Here is a 21,185-nt window from a genome sequence, read left to right on the forward strand (position 1 = left end):
CTGTTGTGATTATTTTGACCTTAGTTTGCCTAAACTAAAACATCATATAAATGGAATCATGCAATATATACTCCTGTGTCTGGCTGCCTTCACTGAGCATGTCTATGCAGTACATCTGTGGTGTTGCTTCAATCAGTAACAAAAAACAGTCAAATCAGTAATTAAAATGTTCTTTTTTATTACTGAATGGTATTCCATTGTATGAACAGACCACAATTTGCATATTCATTCTCCTGTCGATGGACATTTTGGTTGTTATGCTATTGTGAATAAATGCTGTTATGAATGTCCTTGTGCAACTCTTTTTATTGAGAAATGTTTTCATTTCTCTTAAATACCTAGAATTTGGCTGGGCATGGTGGCTCATGCCTGTAATTCCAGTGCTTTCGCAGGCCAAGGCAAGAAGATTGTTTGAGCCCAGGAGTTACAGACCAGCATGGGCAACATAGCGAAACCCTGTCTCTACAAAATAAAATATTAGCCAGGCATGGTGGCACGTGCCTCTTATCCCAGCTACTTGGGAGGTTGAGATGGGAGGATTGCTGTTTCCCTCAGCCTCCCAAGTAGCTGGGAGGAACCTGCCACCACACTCAGCTAATTTTTGTATTTTTGTATGGATGGGGTTTCACCATGTTGGCCAGGCTGGTCTTGAACTCCTGACCTCAAGTGATCCACTCACCTTGGCCTCCCGAAGTGCTGGGATTACAGCCATGAGCCACTGCACCTGGCCTTTCTGCAAGGTATTTCTATTCTTCCAACTGGATAATTTATATTTATTTTCAAGTTCGCAAACTTCTGCTATCTCCAATTTACAGTTAAATCCACCTAGTGAATTTCCCGTTTCAGTTAATGTACTTTTCAGCTTTAAAATTTTCATTTAAAAACTAAAAAAAATATTTTACTGTAAAACAAAACACAGATACAGAAAGCCAAACAAATCAATCAAACATAAACCTTAAGAAATTATTTGGTGGCTCTATTAAAAATACAAAAATTTGCTGGCGTGGTGGCATTGCCTGTAGTCCCAGCTACTTGGGTGAGGTGGAGGCAGGAGAATCACTTGAACCCGGGAGGCAGAGGTTACAGTGAGCCAAGATCACGCCCCTGTACTCCAGCCTGGGTGACAGAGAGATCCTGTCTCAAAAAAAAAATATATATATATATATATATAAGGTGAATACCAGTCAGATTAAAAACAAAAACAAAAAACTTGGTAGACTATCCCAAGAAAACCCTTCTATATTTCCCAGAATAATGACAATCTTCCCAATAAGCAACCCTAATCCTACCTTTTTTATTTTGGAGACTGGGCCTTGCTCTGTTGCCTAGGCTAGAGTGCAGTGATCATAGTTCACTGTAACCTCAAACTTCAGGGGTCAAGTAATTTTCTCACCTCAGCCTCCTAAGTAGCTGGAATTATAGGTGTGCGCCACCTTGGTTGGCCAATTTTTTTGTAGATATAGAGGTCTTGCTGTGTTGCCCAGGCTGGTTTTGAACTCCTGGCCTCAAGTGATCCTCCTGCCTCAGCCTCCCAAAACACTGTGATTACAGGTGTGAGCCACCATGCTAGCCATATCCTAACTTTTGTAGTGAGTTAATTGTGATTTTTTATTCATGTGTACTGTTATTTACACATGAATTTAATTTTTTTTTTTAAGATCCAGTCTCTGTTGCCTAGGCTGGAGGACAGCAGTGCAGTCACAGCTCACTGCAGCCTCGAACTCCTGGGATCAGGTGATCTTCCCATTTCAGTCTCTCTAGTAACTGGGACTACAGGCCCATGCCACCACGCCTGGTTAATTTTTTTCTTTCATGATTATATATAAAATGCTTCACAAATTTGCATGTCATCCTTGTGCAGGGGCCATGCTAATCTCTGTATTGGTCCAATTTTGGTGTATGTGCTGCCAAAGGAAGGACTTTTAAAGTTTTTTTGTAGAGACAGGGTTTTGCCATGTTGCTCAGGCTGGTCTGGAACTCCTGGGCTCAAGTCATCTGCTCGCTTTGGCCTCCCAAAGTGCTGTGATTATAGGATGAGCCACCATGCCTGACTGAATTTATCATTTTTATTGAGATATAATTCATTTATCATAAAATTCCTTGAGACTGAGCTTCGCTCTATGGCCCAGGCTGGAGCGCAGTGGTACGATCTCAGCTCACTGCAACCTCTGCCTCCTGAGTTCAAGTGATTCTTGTGCTTCAGCCTCCCAAGTAGCTGGGGTTACAGGCATGCACCACCATGCCCAGCTAATTTTTGTATTCTTAGTAGAAACGGGGTTTCACCGTGTTGGCCAGGCTGGTCTCAAACTCCCAACCTTAGGTGATCTGCCCACCTCAGTCTCCCAAAGTGTTGGGATTACAGGCGTGAGCCACCGTGCCCGGCCAATTCAGTGGTTTTAAGTGTATTCACGTTGTATAACCATTACCAATACTAATTCCAGAAAATTTTCATTACTATCCCTTCCCAAATCCTGTATCTGCTAGCAGTCATTCCCTATTCCTTTCGTTTTTTTTAAAATTATTATTATTATTATTTTTTACAGATGGGGTCTTGCTATGTTGCCCAGGCTAGAGTGTACTGGCTATTCACAAGCTCGCTCCCACCACTGATCAGTTTTGACCTGCTGTTTCTGACCTGAGCCAGTTCAGCCCTCCTTAGGTAACTTGGTGGTTTCCTGCTCCTGAGCAGACACCATATTGATGATAGATGTGTTGCAGATACCTGATCAACACAGTAGACACAGCTTAGAACTCCTGGACTCAAGAGATCTTCCTGCCTCAGCTTCCTGAGTAGCTGAGACTATAGGTGCATGCCACTATGCCTGGTCATTGTAGGTGTTTTTTCCTTTTTATTTTTTAAGGCAGGGTGTGGCTCTGTCACCCAGGCTGGAGTGCAATGGTACAATCTCAGCTCACTGTAACCTCTGTCTCTTGGCCTCAAGCAATCCTCCCACTTCAGCCTCCTGAGAAGCTGGAACTACAGGCATATGCCACCAACGCCTGGCTAATTTTTTTGTATTTTTTGTAGAGTCTGAGTTTCACTATGTCGCCCATGTTGGTCTTGAACTCTTGAGCTCAAGTGATCCTCCTGCCTCACCTCCCAAAGTGTTGGGATTGCAGGTGTGAGCCAGCTTGCTTGGCTGTCTTCGTGTTTTTAAAAATATTTTTATCGGCGGGGCGTGGTGGCTCATGCCTGTAATCCCAGTACTTTGGGAGGCTGAGGCGGGCGGATCACCTGAGATTGGGAGTTCGAGACCAGCCTGACCAACATGAAGAAACTCCATCTCCACTACAAATACAAAATTAGCCAGGCGTGGTGGCACATGCCTGTAATCCCAGCTACTCGAGAGGCTGAAGCAAGATAATCACTTGAACCCGGGAGGCAGAGGTTGCAGTGAGCCAGGATAGCACCATTGCACTCCAACCTGGGCAACAAGAGCGAAACTGTCTCAAAAAAAACAAACAAACAAACAAAAAAAACTCTATCTACATATATATGTATCACCCAAATATTCACCCCAAGATAATTTTCTGTGCTCATTTGTAATAGATTTGATATAACTAAAATCTCTTTCAGTTAATAGGTTCCTCCTCCACCTCTTTTCATTTCCTTATAATTTAAGAATCCAGGCTGCTTGATATACAATTTATCAGTCTAGATTTTGCTAATTACGCAGTTACAGACTGAATGTTTGTGAATTATGAGGTACCTATTTTGAGGTAACAAATATTACCTAGTGTTTGGTTTTGTTAGCTAGTTGCTGTGTATTTATTTGACAATTTGGAAATTTTAAAAAACTATCCTGCTGCTGCCATCTTCCCATAATCCATTGTTCTTTTTAGTTTCTATTTCTCACTGAGATTCTCCATCTGTTTGCTCATTATGTCTACATCTTCCTTTAACATATCTATGACAGCTACTTTAAAGTCCTTCTGCTAATTGGAACATTAGGATCATTTCTTTTTTTTTTTTCCTTTTTTTTTGAGATGGAGTCTTGCTCTGTTGCCCAAGATGGAGTGCAATGGTAAATCTTGGCTCATTGCAACCTCCCCCTCCTGAGTTCAAGTGATCTTCCTGCCTCAGCTGCCCAAATAGTTGCGATTCAAGTCGCCTGCCGCGATTCAAGTCGCCTGCCACCACGCCCAACTAATTTTTATATTTTTAGTAGAGACAGGATTTCACCATGTTGGCCAGGCTGGTCTTAAACTCCTGACCTCAGATGATCCACCTGCCTCAGCCTCCCAAAGTGCTGGAATTATAGGCCTGAGCCACTGCGTCTGGCCAGGATTATTTCATGATCAGATTTTCTTGATTACAGGTCACAATTACTTGTTTCTTCTGATGTCTAGTAATTTTGTTAACTTGGATAGATTCAAACTACAAACTTTGTTCTCACTGGGAAGCAACTATAATCTCTGCTAAGTTTATTCAGCTTTTAGCTGCTGGTATTTTGCTGAGCCTTATGAGGCATCCTCACAACACGTAGTTTAGTGATCAGCCAAGGATTTTTGAATATTTTGTATGCAGATTTTGGGGCTCAAAGTTTCTGCAACCCCTTCTCGTCAAGGTTTTCCGTCATCTTTCTGGCTCTTCTGCCAGCACCTAAATCTATTCTCTGATGTCTTAAATCAATAAGGTTGTGGCTTTCTGCTGCTCAAGCTACGTGCACTGGGCAATGTCCTCAGGCAAAAAGCCCTAACAACCAAATTTAGCCATCATCGTTTTTTTTTTTGAGACTGAGTCTTGCTCTGTCGCCCAAGCTGGAGTGCAGTGGCACGATCTTGGCTCAATGCAACCTCTGCCTCCTGGGTTCAAGCGATTCTCCTGTCTCAGCATCCTGAGTAGCTGGGATTACAGGTGTGCGCCACCACACTTGGCTAATTTTTGTATTTTTAGTAGTGATGGGGTTTCACCATGTTGGTCAGGGTTTTTTTTTTTTTGAGACAGCGTCTCACTCCGTCACCCAGGCTGGATTCAACCTCCACCCGCTGGGTTCAAGCGATTCTCCCGCTTCAGACTCTGGAGTACCATGCTTGGCTAATTTTTGTACTTTTAGTAGAGATGGGGTCTCACCATTTTGGCCAGGCTGGTTTTGAACTCCTGACCTCAGGTGATCTGTTCACCTTGGCCTCCCAAAGTGTTGGGATTTCAGGTGTGAGCCACGGTACCCAGCCCATTATGGTTTTTTAATAATGGACTTGTACAGTTTCTGCCTATTTTTGAAAGCTCTCTGGCGCCTTTTATTTTTTTCATGTCAGATGGGTAATGTGCTGACTTTACAAGAAGGTTTGAGGGTAGCACATCTCATACCTGTACATGAACACCCAGTCATCTCACACATGAACTACAAAGGGATCTCTGGTGCCTTCAAATAGTTATTTTTAATATTTTATCCAGATTTTATAATTATTATCTATGGAGGATTAATCCAATGAAGCTATTCTACCATAACTTAAATATTACTTTTGTATTTAAAAAAAATCAACTTTAAATTTATTTTTTTTAAAATGTCTGTGAGTCAGGCATGGTGGCAACAAGCCTATAGTACCAGCTACTTAGGAGGCTGAGAAGAGAGGATCACTTCAGAACAGAAGTTCTAGGCTCCAGTGAGCTATGATTGGGCCTCTGAATAGCCACTGCACTCCAGCCTTGATGACACATCGAGACCCCATCTCCTACAAAAATTATCTTTGTGTGTTAGTGACCTGGGTGTTTCTAGGTGCCTCATCCTGTGATATGATGGACAAAACAGTCTTAGAAAATGATTAGGAGCTTTGCAACCTAACGTGACCAAGAATGGACCTATAGGATTTCTTTAGTCGTTCATTCCAAATATAGCTATATTCCAGCTCATACTCCTAAGAAACAGTGGAATATGTTACTCTGTAGAAGCCCTACCTGCCATTGACTGGCCAGGTACGTGTGATGTCACTCACATAGCAGGAAGACTCACAACCTCCATCCAGAAGTACCATTTCCCCATCCTGGAACAAAGTAATTAAGATTATGTTAAAGTGGGTTAGCTCATAAGTTGTTAAGCCTTTCTTTTTTTTTTTTTAGATGGAGTTTCACTCTTGTTGCCCAGACTGGAGTGCAATGGCATGATCTTGGCTCACTGCAACCTCCACCTCCTGGGTTTGAGCAATTCTCCTCCCTCAGCCTCCCGAGTAGCTGGGATTACAGGCATGTGCCACCATGCCTGGCTAATTTTGTATTTTTTTTTTTTTTTCTGTGAACAGTGTCCCTTTGGAGTTTTGATAAGGATTGTACTGAATCTGTACATTGCTTTGGATGGTATGGACATTTTAACAGTATTAACTCTTCCAATTCATGAACATTGGATATTTTTCCATTTATTTATGTTGTCTTTAACTACTTTCAACATTTTATTGTTTTCAGTGTAAAAATCTTTTATCTCCTTGGTCAAATTTATTCCTATTTTATTTTTTTTATTTTTTTTTTATGATAAATTGGGAGCTTTTTTTTTTTTTTTTTAGAAAGAAAGAAAAAAAAGAATGAAGAAGAGGAAGAAAAAGGAAGAGAAAGAGAGAGAAAGAATGGGAGTATTGCTTTCTTGCCCAGGCTAGAATGCAGTTTAGTAATGGGTATTGAAAACCCCTTTTATACCAATAATTATACTTGATGTAGACAGGAAGGAATAAGGGAAGAAAACAACAAACAAGCAGCCAACCAATATTTCATTTAAACCTATGAAATGCTATGCGATTACTGAGGAGTGATTTACTTCCAATTATGTCGTCACTTTTGGAATAGGTGTGAGGTGGTAATGTATGTTTTGTGTATTTGAAGTGGAGAGTTCTATAAATGTTTATTAAGTTTACTTGTTCCGGGTCTGAGTTCAAGTCCTGGATGTCCTTGTTAATTTTCTGTCTCGTTGATCTATAACATCGTTAGCTCTTCTTGTTACATTGATCCTTTTGCCATTATGTAATGTCCTTCTTTGCCTCTTTTGCTCTTTGTTGCTTTAAAGTCTACTTTATCAGAGGCGAGAATTGCATCTCCTGCTTTTTGTTTATTTGTTTATTTTTACTCTCTGGTTGGTTGATAAATCTTCCTCCTTCTCTTTGTTTTGAGTCTTTGTGTATTGTTGCATGTGAGATGGGTCTGGATGCAGCATACCGATGGGTTTTGGCTTTTTATCCAGTTAGAATATATGTAAGTTTAATACTGGCATTTGATGCTAGCTGGCTGTTTTGCCCATTAGTTAGTGTAAATTTTTCATTGTGTTAATGCTCTTTGCTTTTTGATATATTTTTGGAAAGGCTAATATTGGTTGTTCCTTTATATGTATAGTGCTTCTTTCAGAAGCTCTTGTAAAGCAGGCCTGGTGGTGGTGAAGTCTCTAAGTACTTGTTTGTTCGCAAAAGATTTAATTTTTCCTTCAATTATAAAGCTTAGTTTGGCTGGATATGAAATTCTGGGTTGAAAGTTCTTTTCTTTAAGGATGTTAAATATTGGTCCCCACTCTTTTCTGGCTTGTAGGGTTTCTGCTGAGAGATCTGCTGTAAGTCTGATAGGTTTCCCTTTATGGGTAACCTGACCTTTCTCTCTGGCTGCCCTTAGTATTTTCTCCTTCATTTCAACCCTAATAAATCTGGTGATTATGTGCCTTGGGGTTGGTCTTCTTGAAGAATATCTTTGTGGTGTTCTCTGTATTACCTGGAGTTGAATATTACCCTGCCTTGCCAGGTTGGCTAAGTTTTCCTGAATGATATCCTGAAGAGTATTTTCCAACTTGGATTCATTCTCTTCGTCACATTCAGGTACACCTATCAAACATAAATTAGGTCTTTTCACATAGTCCCATATTTCCTGGAGACTTTGCTCATTCCTTTTTATCCTTTTTTCTCCAATCTTGTCTTCTCATTTCATTTCACTGAGCTGGTCCTCGACTTCTGATATCCTTTCTTCTGCTTGATCAATTCGACTGTTTAAACTTGTGCATGCTTCGCAAAGTTCTCGTGTTTTTCAGCTCCATCAATTCACTTATATTCCTCTCTAAATTGTCCATTCTCGTTAACATTTTGTCAAACCTTTTTTCAAGGTTCTTAGTTTCTTTGCATTGGGTTAGAACAAGTTCTTTTAATTGACAGAAGTTTCTTATCACCCACCTTTTGAAACCTGCTTCTGTTATTGGAACACACTCGTTCTCCATTAAGCCTTGTTCTGTTACTGATGAGGAATTGCGATCCCCTGTACAGGAAGAGGCATTCTGATTTTGAGTATTCTCTGCCTTTTTAGGCTGGTTTCTTCCCTTCATTATATGTTTATCCCTCTGTCGTCTTTGTAATTACCGACTTTCTAACTAGGTCTCTGAGCGGACGTCCAACTTGTTGATTCCCAGCGCCGAAATCTGAGCAATCCACTGCGCCGGCCAAAACAGCGGTATTAAGATTGATGGTGCTTTTCTGCCCGGGAATCTCCGGACTCTGCACCAAGAACTGCCACGCTAAGGTGCCAGCAAAACCGCCGCGCCGGCCACAAGCGTCACCCTGGCGACCCGTGGGGCTCCTCCGCTGGGAATCTCTTGGTCCGTGAGCAACAAATATTTGTCTGAAAGTGTGGCGTCCTCTCGTTCTCTGTGCTTTCACTGGGAACTACGAGCCCGAGCTGCTAGTGATCAGCCATCTTGGATCTCTCCATTTTTTTTTTTTTTTTTTTTTAAAAGATGGGGTTTCACCATGATGGCCAGGCTGGTCTTGAACTCCTGACCTCAGGTGATCCACCCACCTCAGCCTCCCAAAGTGCTAGGATTACAGGCGTGAGCCACAGCACCCAGCCCTAATTTTGTATTTTTAATAGAGACAGGGTTTCTTTATATTGGTCAGGATGGTCTCAAACTCCTGACCTCTGGTGATCTGCCCACCTTGGCCTCCCAAAGTGCTAGGATTCCAGAAGTGAGCCACCATGCCTAGCCCATATATATATATATTTATTGAGAGGGAGTCTAACTCTGTCACCCAGGCTGGAATGCAATGGCTTGATCTCAGCTCACTGCAACCTCTGATTCTCGGGTTCAAGTGATTCTCCCACCTCAGCCTCCTGCGTGGCTGGGACTATAGGTGTGTAGCACCAAACATGGCTAATTTTTGTATTTTTAGTACAGATGGGGTTTCACTATGTTGCCCAGGCTGGTCTCGAACTCCTAACCTTGTGATCCTCCCACCTCAGCCTCCCAAGGTGTGAGCCACTGTGCCCAGCCGTATTTTTTTTTTAAAGCTGTAATTTAAAGGACATTAATCGCTGGTTTCTTCTATTTACACAGCATCTAAACTTATGTTTGAAACAGGAGGCATGTGAAAACAAAACAAAAAAAATGAAACAAAACTTTGCAGATGAATTCACACTGCCTCAATAAAGGTGGCAATGCAGTGTTTAAGTGCATAGGCTTTGGAAACAGACTTTTTGGGATTGAATTACTAGGTGTAAACATTAGCACATTATAAATATCAGTATTATTACTTTTTTTTTTAAGAAAAAAAAACAAAACACCCATATGCCTTTGCTTTGTTGGAGTATTAAAAAAGAGAAAAAAAGGTCGGGCACGGTGGCTCACGCCTGTAATCCCAGCACTTTGGGAGTCTGAGGTGGGCAGATCACCTGAGGTCAGGAGTTCCAGACCAGCCTGACCAACATGGAGAAACCCCATCTCTACTAAAAATACAAAAATAGGCCAGGTGTGGTAGTGCATGCCTGTAATCTCAGATACTTGGGAGGCTGAGGCAGGAGAATCACTTGAACACAGGAGGTGGAAGGTTGTGGTAAGCCGAGTTTGTGCCGTTGCACTCCGGCCTGGGCAACAAGAGTGAACTGTCTCAAAAAAAAGAAAAAAAGAGAGAAAAAAAAAATCCTATATAAGTTGGTATGCCAGTGGTATGCTGAGCCTTATTCAAACACAACCACCTACTTTTCTAGCTCTAAAATTCAATGCTTAGTTCATGGGTATTCCTTTTTTTATTTTAAATTGTGCTGTATAATTTACATGTTTGATATATTTTTCTTTTGGATTTACTGAATATTAAATCAGTAAAGAAATGGACTTAATAAAGGAATACACAATTTCTTCATCTGCATAGCCACATGGAAAGAAAATCATAAAAGATATGTTTGTTCCCTCACAGCTAATAGTGATTTCTTTTTTTTTTTTTTTTTGAAGTGGAGTTTCGCTGTTGTTACCCAGACTGGACTGCAGTGGCGTGATCTTGGCTCACCACAACCTCTGCCTCCTGGGTTCAAGCAATTCTCCTGCCTCAGCCTCCTGAGTAGCGGGGATTACAGGCGTGCACCACCATGCCTAGCTAATTTTTGTATTTTTAGTAGAGACAGGGTTTCACTTTGTTGACCAGGATGATCTCGATCTCTTGACCTCGTGATCCACCCGCCTTGGCCTCCCAAAGTGCTGGGATTATAGGCGTGAGCCACCGCACCCGGCCTTTAATAGTGATTTCTTAAAATCTTTCTTCCCTGAAAATCTGTTTGGCTCACTGTTTTTGCTGCAAGTTCTTAGAGAAGGAGAGTTATTATGAAATTAGCAGAGGCTTTAAAGTAGAATATTTCACTCTGCACTAACATGTTATTTTACTTTTAAATTTTTATTTGTTTATTTTGAGACAGAGTCTTGCTCTGTAGCCCAGGCTGGAGCACTGGAGCACAGTGGTGTGATCTTGACTCACTGAAACTTATGACTCCAGGGCTCAAGCAACTCTCCTGCTTCAGCCTCTGGAGTAGCTGGGATGACAAGAATGTATCACCACACCTGGCTAAATTTTGTATTTTTAGTGGAGACGGGGTTTCACCATTTTGGCCAGGCTGGTCTCGAACTCCCGACCTCAAGTGATCCGCCCATCTTGGCCTCTCAGTACTGGGATTACAGGCATGAGCCACCATGCCAGGCCTATGTTGTTTTACTTTTTAAAGTTCATTTTTCTCATCTGTTAAGCAGGCATGTTAATAATTGCTCCTTTCTAACAGAGCTAATTTTAGGATAAAATGAGATAATGTCTGTAAAACAATACAATACTTTTTAAATGTCAGCTAATTTGTGAAAGCTGAAGGTTAGGGGACCATGAGGCTAGTAGGTTTTCTCCTAGGGTATCTGGACCAAGCGAGAGTAGCACTGAGGGCATTTCACATACCTTGATGAGTTGATTATTCTTCACATAGTGCAAAGTGTTTGACCTATTCCCACCAGCCACCACAGGTGGATAGGCTAAGATGTCAGCGCCACGAGCCCGGCATTCAAATTCAAACTGAAAAACAGCAGCAAGGTATGACTCAAAGGGTTTCTGTAGGGCTGCCCCAGTCCAGGCTCTCTTTAACAGCTCATTCCTCCATACCAGTACTTAAGTCATTACTGGAAAACTATTCATCATATCTAACCAAACCTTTTATGCTGTAATTTCAGTCCAATGCTTTTATTCTTACCCCATGTACTATATTCTATGTATGTATACTCTTTTAATACCACAAATCCTGTTATTCAATCCTATTAAATCTGTTCCTTTTTCCTTAGTGTCCTCTAAATTTCTTATAATTTTAAAACTAAGTCCAGAAAACAGAAAACTATGATGAAGGCTGAGCCCTGAAATACAATCATGTAAGGTTACTATTTGTTTATTCTTATTTAGCTAAACACTGAAATGTAGCTTATATTTTTAACAGCTCTAAATTGCTAATTTAAATCTTTCAAATAGCTACGAATCTAAATACTATGGAAAAGTGAAAAAGGAATCTAGGAAAACTGCAATCCTACTAATTTCACTATGTTCCAGGATACAAGATGGAGCTGGAAGTTGGTGAGTATCTGCCCCTATCTAAAGCACTTTCTCAGCCTCTACTTTTTTTTTTTTTTTTTTTTTTGAGACAGGGTCTTGCTTTGTCATCCAGGCTGGACTGCAGTTGGGCAATCACAGTTCATTGTAGGCTGAAACTTCCAGGCTCAAGCCATCCACCCACTTCAGCCTCCAGAGTAACTGAACTACAGGTATGTCACCATGCCCAACTATTGTTTTTTTCATTTTTGTAGAGAGGAGGTCTCAGTAGGTTGCCCAGGCTGGTCTTGAACTCCGGGGCTCAAATGATCCTCCCATTTTGGCCTCCCAAAGTAATGGGATTACAGGTGTGTCCCATCATGCCTGGCCTCTGCCTCTTCTTTTTTCTTCTTCTTTTTTTTTTTTTTTTGAGACAGAGTCTTGATGTGTCTCCCAGGCTGGAATACAGTGGTGTGATCTTGGCTCAATGCAACCTGTGCCTCCTCGGTTTAAGTGATTCTCATATCTCAGCCACCTAAGTAACTGGGATTATAGGCATGCAATAACACACCCAGCTAATTTTTATATTTCTAGTAGAGTTGGGGGATTTTGCCATGTTGACCAGGCTGGTCTTGAACTCCTGGTCTCAAGTGATCCGCCTGCCTCAGCCTCCCACAGTGCTGGCATTACACGAGCTCAATGCCTGGGCATCAACCTCTTCTTTACTTTGACCTAAACAGTATAACTTTTGTCACCTCACATTGCAAAATCTTCCCTTCATCATCATCTGTTCTACTTTGCAGTTTACTTCCTTTAATTGTGACACAGTATGTTTAAGACTTATAAATGACCAGTAATATTTCAGAACTAAATCCTCTCCAATGATATGCTGGTCATCACTACCATGAAAGCAGACTGCACTGCCATTTCTGCAAATCAAATTACTTTATTATATTCACTTCCATCAAGACTGTTCTAACCATCTGAAGCTCACCTTAGCATAAAGAAAGGCTTCTTCCACAGGGGCTTTACTGGCAAACATGGTCTCTATGAAAGCCTGCAAAAATAAAGAAAGATAAAAAGAACACAATCTCATTCTGTATTGCTTACTCGAACATTCAAAATACTGGCACTTAAATGAAAAACACCTTTCCCCACAATTTTGTCAACCTAAAGTTGTGACTTACTGGGCATAATAATATAGATTTCTGAAAGGAAAAAATTTTGCTTTCAGGAATATTTGATGACAGAATTAGTATAAGGGCACTCAACTTTTCCACTTAGAATATACATAGAACAGTAAAATAAGCAACATGAAAACTGCTTTGATTTGAATGTCTCCTCCAAAATTCACATTGAAATTTAATCCCATACATGGGATCATACGTGGGGCTATTGAGGGATCTTGTTATTTATGTTACTTAACAAGATCCCTCAATAGCCCCATGTATGATATTAAGAAGTGGGCCTTTGGGGTAGTGATTAAATCACAAGGGCTCTGCTCTTATAGATGGGATTAGTGACCTTATAAAGGGGCTTGGGGAAGTGAGTTTGGTCCCTCTTGATTTTCTGTCCCTTCTGCCATATGAGGATACCTAGAGGGTGTATCTATCTTCTGCCATATGAGGATACCTAGAGGGTGTATCTATCCGAAATGTCCCTTTGCCAGACACTGAATCTGCTGGCACTTTGACCTTGGACTTCCCAGCCTTCAGAGCTATGAGGAAATAAATTTGTATTGCTTATAAATTATCCCGTCTCAGATAATTTATTATAGCAGCACAAACATATTAAGATATACATTTGTTATTTATGTAACAAGATGCCCCAACAGCCCCATGTATAAAATTACAGACTGAATGGTCTAGTCTACAGCAGGGTTTCCCAACCTCAGTACTACTGACATTTGGGGCCAAATAATTCCTTGCGGGAGAGCTGTCCTGTACAACGTAGGATGCCAGAAGCATTCCCAATTATTACAACAAGACATTATCAAAATGTCCCCTAGGGGACAAAACTGCTTCCTCACTGAGAACCATTGGTCTATAGTGTAAGTACTTTTATTGATTCTCTGTGATAATCACACGTGTGTGCATTTTTTTTTTTGAAACAGAGTCTCACTCTGTCCCGCAGGCTGGAGTGCAGTAGAGTGATCAGAGCTCACTGCAGCCTCAAACTCCTGGACTCAAGTGACTCCCACTTTAGCCTCCCAAGAAGCTGGGACTACCAAGTACACACCACCATGCCCAGCTGATTTTTAAATTTTTTGTGATTTTTAATTTTTTCAGTCTCCCAGGGTGGCTCATACCTAGCACTTTAGGAGGCTGAGGTGAGAGGATCACTTGAGCTCAGGAGATCAGCCTGGGCAACATAGTGAGACACTCTTTCTCTTAAAAAAAAAAAAAAAAAAAAAAAAAAACTTTGGGAGGCCGAGGCGGGTGGATCACGAGGTCAAGAGATCGAGACCATCCTGGTCGACATGGTGAAACCCCGTCTCTACTAATACAAAAAATTAGCTGGGCACGGTGGCGCGTGCCTGTAATCCCAGCTACTCAGGAGGCTGAGGTAGGAGAATTGCCTGAACCCAGGAGGCGGAGGTTGCGGTGAGCCGAGATTGCGCCATTGCACTCCAGCCTGGGTATCAAGAGCGAAACTCCGTCTCAAAAAAAAAAAAAAAAAAAAAAAAACAGGCCAAGTGCAGTGGCTCACACCTGTAATCCCAGCACTTTGGGAGGTCAAGGAGGGTGGATCACCTGAGGTCAGGAGTTTGTGACTAGCCTGGCCAGTATGGTGAAACCCTGACTTTACTAAAAATACAAAAAAATTAGCCGGGCATGGTGGCAGGTGCCTGTAATCCCAGCTACTTAGGAGCTGAGGCAGAGAACTGCTTAAACCCAGGAGGTGGAGGTTGCAGTGAGCCATCGAGCCACTGCACTCCAGCCTGGGCGACAGAGCGAGACTCTGTCTCAAGAAAAACCCCCAAAACACAAAACCCCAACAAAAACCAACCAACCAAACAAACAAACAAAAATATTTCTTAGTATGAGGTAATAGCATTGCTAAAATGCCCAATAGAGTAAAAGCAAGTGGGGCAACAACAGTGGGAATATTTGCATGGTTTGCTCCCTCTTTTCATTCAAATATTTCCTGAAATGTTTCCTTCTCAGAGAGGCCCTTCCTGACTATCCGATCTAAATTAGCACCCTCCGTCATACTTCATCGCCCTTCACTGCTTGGTTTTTCTTCATAGCATTTAATTCCAGATGACTTTAAGTCTTGTTTGTTTACTGTCTCTCCTCCACCAGAATGTAACTGAGGAGGGTGAGCATGGATAGTTTATTGTGCTCACTACTGTATCCTCAGAACTTACAGCAGTGCCTGGCACATAGTTGGTACTCAGTAAACTGCTAGATAATGAGCAACTAAAATCAATTAAAGGGCTGGGTGTGGTGGTTCATGTCTGTAATCCCAGGACTTTGAGGCCAGGAGTTTGAGAGCAGTCTGGCCAACATGGCTATGCACAGGCACAATCATAGTGCACTACAGCCTTAAACTCCAGGGGCTCAAGTGATCCTGCTTCAGCCTCCTGAGTAGCTGGGACTATAGGTGCACACCACTGTGCCAAGACAGTCATGACTCTTTCACACTGTTATGCAGCCTAAACAGGACAGAAAAGTTCCTCTTCCTAGATTATCAAATGCCTAATCTTGCTTTACTTCTTTTTGTAATGAATGTGCCTCCTATGAGTCAATTTCTTTACAGAGTATTACAGGTACATATGATGTGTAATTCAAACGCTGCCTATCCTTACTATATGCTTGATGTCGTTCCAGTAAAGATCAATAGTTACAGAGGGTTTTTTTTCTTCTTTGTTCTTTTTTATTTGTTTAAGAGTTAGCCTTTGTGACTGGCACTTCTTAGGATTGTCCTGTCACAATGTAGCCCGTACTCCCAATGAACAACTGACACTCTTACTTGACTAAGTGCCACTTAATGTTTGTATTTTGATTGTTAAAATATGTCATATGGGCTTTCTTTGCATTTCACCCTGAATCTCATAGTCAAATGAACACTGGAAAGCTAATGGAGAAGGAAGAGTAGAGAGAAAAAGCATTTCACAAACAATTTCATGCAAGTTGTGTGTGTGTGTGTGACAGAGAGAGGCAGAGGGAGGGAGGGGGAGACTGGGAAGGCAAGGAAGGAGCCCTTAACATTGTCCCACAGATCTTTTCTTAGCTTCCTTATTTTAAAAATCAATGATTTAAAGGAAGACACACATGTACATCCATCACGTTTGTGTGAGTATTAAGCAGTCTTTGCTGGTCTGGCTGGGGCTAGAACAGTGAACATTGTACTTGAAAGATATTAATGAACTAGAGAGCATATAGAGGAAGGTTACCAAAATGATGGGAAATATAACATGAGGAATGTTTAAGAAAAACAAGAACGTTTAACTTAGGGAAGACTAAACGTAGAACATAGAAAAGCGGGCCTCAAATGGTTGTGTGCTATTATGCTGTAAGGCTTAATTCCAGCAGGTATACAATTAGCCTGAGCTGTTTTGCTGAAGTTCCTACATGACACTGATTCCGGCCAAGGCCTGAAGCATACTGATAGTGTTGCAGGGAGTTTCAGAGCAGTCTGTATCAGCTTGTCAGTATTGATAACAGATCAATGCTTTGTACTGGGTCTCCATGTGCTCATCAGAGGGCTTTCCTATTACGTAGCAGGGATATGACTATGTGACCAAAATTTAAAATCCAGAGATTCCATTTTAGGCTCTTGGGTTCTGAGGTGTTCTGGGCATTCATCACTGGTTCCTGGTCTGTGAGAGAACCACCAAGCCCTTACCTAGGAGGAAAACAGGAGCGTGCACCTGGCTTCTGCAGACTCCTTGCTGTGAGACAGCCATGGGCCGTGATAGGTATCTTCAACTTTAATGTGTTTATGATATGAAACCTTTTTCTTGTAATGACTGTGTATTTGTAAGCACTGTCTTTGAGTCTCCTGTAACAATTGACTTCTGTTTAACTGCCACTTAGAAGAATGTTTAGAATACACCTGATTCATTCTTGATTTTTTACTGATAAAATTCACATCATATAAATTAACCAATAAAGTGAACCTAGTGACATTTAGTACATTTGCAATGTTTTGCAACCACCACCTCTCTCTAGTTCCAAAACATTTTCATCACCAGAAGACTTGGTGTTCTCCTCTCACCCTATTCCCTGATATCCTCTAATCTGTTGTTTGTCTCTCTGGGTTTAGCTATTCTGCATACTTCATATAAATGGAATCATACAGCCAGGCGCACTGGCTCACGACTGTAGTTCCAGCACTTTGGAAGGCCAACATGGGCAGACTACTTGAGTCCAGCAATTTGAAACTAGCCTTGGCAACATGGTGAAACCTGGTCTTTACAAAAAAATACAAAAATTAGCCAGGCCTGGTAGCGCGAGTAGTTCTACCTCTCAAGTAGCTGGGACTACAGGCAAGAGCCACTATGCCTGGCCTATTTATTTTTTGAGGTGGAGTCTTGCTGTTGCCCAAGCTGGAGTGCAGTGGTGCGGTCTCAGCTCACTACAGCCTCTGCCTCCTGAGTTCAGGCAATTCTCCTGTCTCAGTCTGCTGAGTATCTGGGACTATAGGCGCCCACCACCATGCCTGGCTAATTTTTATATTTTTAGTACAGATGAGGTTTCACCATGTTGGCCAGGCTGGTCTCGAACTCTTGACCTCAGGTGATCCACCCTCCTTGGCCTCCCAAAGTGCTGGGATTACAGGCGTGAGCCACTGTGCCTGGCCCTGGTCTACTGTTAAACTTTAAGAGTTCTTTAAATATTCTGGATACTAGACCCTTATCAGCAATATGATTTGCAAATATTTCTCTCACTCTGTAGTCTGTTTTTTCACTTTCTTGATAGTGCTCTTTTAAACAATTTTTTTAAAGGTAATCAGTTATTTAATTAGATTATTAGGACATTTAAAACACCAATTTGTGAGGATAAATTCCATTTGTCAGGGCAAACACAGATCGCAGGTAGCCCTGGAGCTGAGGAATAGCTTTGATTTTTGGTAAAAATTTGTGAGTCCACAACTTTCTGATCAATCTTGCGCTGCTCTGTAATCTCATATTTCTCTTTTTCTGTGTCGAAGATCTCACCTTCCTGGTGTCTGGGCTTCTGCAGCTGCTGCTTCTTGAAGCAAGCATCAGTAAGACGTTTTGGGATTTTTACATTTGTGATATCAATTTTGGTTGAGGTGGCGATGACAAATTTCTGGTGCGTTCTTTGCAGAGGAACTCGATTGAGGACCAGAGGTCTAGCCACAAGTAAAAAGCCACTAGCCAGCTGCTTCAGGAAAACCCACCCTCTTGCCCCTGTGGCATCCAGTGAGGATGATCAGAATGGTCCCGGGGGTAATGCTGGCTCGCAGTTTTCTCACGTGCTGACTAAAGGGTTTTTTGCCGTGGCTCAACAGCTTTCGAGGCACATCTTCGGTAGGATAATACCTAGGCATTTTGCAAAGTTTAACCACCAGGGTACCGCCGTTTTTGTCACCACCAACTGGTTTTGTAACAGTTACAAGACCCTTCTCCTTTTTCTTTTCAACCTTGGATTTAGCCGCTGAGTACTTCCTCTTGTACGTGGACTTTCTGGAATACATGGCAGATAGGGAATATCTGCCAATTCCTCTGTTAAGAACAGGATTGCGGCTACAATGGGGCTTCCCCTTCTTGGGCTTTTTAGCCTTGAGGTTACCCTTTTTTACTTTGCTACCAACATCAGCCTTCTTGGCTTCCGGTTTCTTCTCTTTAGTATCCGGCTTCTCAACTTTTTCACCCGCCATCTTGCAAGATGGGAAAGAGCTAAACAATTTTTTAAAAGATTTTTTTTATTTCTAATTTTTTTTAAATAAAAAGAGATGAGATTTCACTATGATGATCTTTTCCCTTGGCCTCCCAAAGAGCAAGGATTACAGGTATGAGCCACCACACCTGGTCCCTTTGTTTTTTATCATTTTACAATTATTATTGTTTTGAGACAGGGTCTCACTCTGTTACCCAGGCTGGAGTACAGTGGTGCAATCTCGGCTCACTGAAACCTCTGCCTCCCAGACTCAAGTGATCCTTCTGCCTCAGCCTCATGAGTAGCTGAAACTACAGATGTATGCCATCACACCCAGCTAACTTATTTTTGTATTTTTCATACAGATGGGATTTCACCATGTTGCTCAGGCTGGTCTCAAACTCCTGGGTTCATAAGATCTGCCTACCTTGGCCTCCCAAAGTATTGAGATTACAGGCATGAGCCACCGAGGTCAGCCTTTTAATTAATTTATTTTTAAATTTAATAAAATTTTATTTATTTATTTTGAGAAGGAATCTTGCTCTGTTGCCCAGGATGGAGTGCAGTGGCACAGTCTTGGCTCACTGCAACCACCACCTCCCAGGTTCAAGCAATTCTCCTGCCTCAGCCTCCTGAGTGGCTGAGGTTACAGGCGCCTGCCACCATGCCCGGCTAATTTTTTTGTATTTTTAATAGACACGGGGTTTCACCATGTTGGCCAGGCTGGTCTCAAACTCCTGACCTCACGTGATCCACCCATCTTGGCCTCTCAAACTACTGGGATTACAGGCATGAGCCACCGTGCCCAGCCTTTTTTTTTTTTTTTCTCTTTTAAGGCTGTTTCTCAGTGGAAAAAGTGTCCTTTGATGTACGGAAGTTTTAAACATAGATACAGTCTATTTATCTACTTTTTCTTTTGTTGCCTGTGCTTTCAGTATAATATTTAAGAATCTTTTGGCAAATCCAAGGTCATGAAGATTCAACCTTATGTTTTTTCTAATAGTTTTATAATTTTATCTCTTAAGTTTAGGTCACTGATCCATTGTTATTTTTATTTATTTATTTTTGAGATAGAGTCTTGCTCCAGGCTGGAGTGCATTGGTGCAATCTTGGCTCAATGCAACCCCTGCCTCCTGAGTTCTCAGGATTACAGGGATATGCCACCACACCTGACTAATTAGGTTAATTTTTAGATATGGTGTGAAATAGGAATACAATTTCATTCATTTTTTTTTTTTTTTTGAGATGGAGTCTCACTCTGTCACCAGGCTGGAGTGCATGGCATAATCTCGGCTCACTGCAACCTCCGCCTCCTGGGTTCAAGCAATTCTCCTGACTCAGCTTCCCTAGTAGCTGGGACTACAGGTGCGCGCCACCATACCCAGCTAATTTTTGCATTTTTAGTAGAGATGGGGTTTCACCATGTTGGCCAGGATGGTCTTGAACTCTTGACCTAGTGATCTACCCACCTCAGCCTACCAAAGTGCTCGGATTACAAGTGTGAGCCACTGTGCTGCAACTTTATTCTTTTGCATATGGATATCCAGCTGTCCCAGCACAAATGATTCATTTAAAAAAAAATTCATCCTTGGTTTGATATGGCACATGCTTTGAAATCATGGAATGTGAAAATGATAGACCCTGAACTTCACGAGCCAGCAAAATGGATTGGAAGGGAATTGTGTATCATTGGTAGGTCTGCTAAATGTTCAGTAGTTTGGTTAGTGCCTTCAGTGCTGGCTGAAAGTAAACTCAGAATCTTTTTCAGATGAGCTTCTCTTTTTGATCAACAGATGGAGCTCCAACCCAAAGAAACTAGGCCACTATCATTTTTCTGATGAGTCAACTGTGATCAACTACAGCTAAAATAATTCTAGTGGCAAGTTGACAATGATGGGTAAAAAACCATGGACATAAGGGGCTATTCAGTGAAAGATATGAGCCATTTTCTAGATTATTACATGTAACACCCTGAGGAGCTCTTGTTAAAAATGGCTCCTGAGAATTTTAGGTCAAAAAACACTATCTCTCATTTTGAATACTGCTAAGTAGGAGAATGGTCCACAGGGAAACCCCTAATGTATTAAAACGGATGAAGGGAGGGGCCTACCATACATATCTAGACATGGGCAACTGTCCTGTCCCTCGTTTATCATATAGTAAGTGCCTCCTGAAGCTGCAGAAATGCTGTTGATGAAGACAGTATAGTTCTGGTTGTATGAGGACCATTATGGGATACCCCCTCACTCAGGTTATTACTGATACAGTGATAAAAGGCATCCACCAGCATGAACTTCAAATGTGATTTTGCTGTTAGACCTCAGGAAGATGTAAAAAGGCAATTTAAGATCTTTTATCCCAACTTTCTGGATAATAAAAAGACAGTAAGTTTAAGACTACAAAAGAAATAAAATCAAGAAAGAAAGGGGGCTTGAAAAAAAAGGTTACCCCTTAGTTTATACCACATATAAATACTGACTCAAAATTGGTCAAAGACCTAAACTTAAAACGATAAAACTCTTTGAAGAAACTACAGAAGAATATCTCTATGTCACTGGATTT

General features: G+C 41.5%; 1 protein-coding gene, 2 non-coding genes and 1 pseudogene across 8 annotated transcripts in view; all 4 read right to left on the bottom strand.

Annotated features, from left to right (window-relative positions):
• Positions 1–21,185, bottom strand: part of XPNPEP3 (X-prolyl aminopeptidase 3) — a 70,249-nt gene that overhangs the window by 7,773 nt on the left and 41,291 nt on the right. For all 6 annotated transcript variants that reach the window (XM_012459041.2, XM_012459043.3, XM_012459044.1 and 3 more), the window contains 3 exons: positions 12,767–12,829; positions 11,158–11,271; positions 5,900–5,985 (listed from right to left, as the gene is read on the bottom strand). In XM_012459041.2, the coding sequence (XP_012314464.1) occupies positions 5,900–5,985; positions 11,158–11,271; positions 12,767–12,829 (263 nt within the window). The remainder of the gene's footprint in view (positions 1–5,899; positions 5,986–11,157; positions 11,272–12,766; positions 12,830–21,185) is intronic.
• LOC135271369 (U6 spliceosomal RNA) lies at positions 1,817–1,920 on the bottom strand. Its single transcript, XR_010339468.1, has one exon. It is a non-coding gene; the product is annotated as a U6 spliceosomal RNA (small nuclear RNA).
• Positions 5,254–5,357, bottom strand: LOC135271335 (small nucleolar RNA U13). The gene has a single exon (XR_010339440.1). It is a non-coding gene; the product is annotated as a small nucleolar RNA U13 (small nucleolar RNA).
• On the bottom strand, positions 17,451–19,199 carry LOC105721830 (large ribosomal subunit protein eL6-like; annotated as a pseudogene).

This window comes from Aotus nancymaae, unplaced genomic scaffold, assembly GCF_030222135.1.
Source record: "Aotus nancymaae isolate 86718 unplaced genomic scaffold, 86718_ANA_hifiasm-v0.15.2.pri h1tg000076l, whole genome shotgun sequence".
Lineage (NCBI taxonomy): Eukaryota > Metazoa > Chordata > Mammalia > Primates > Aotidae > Aotus > Aotus nancymaae.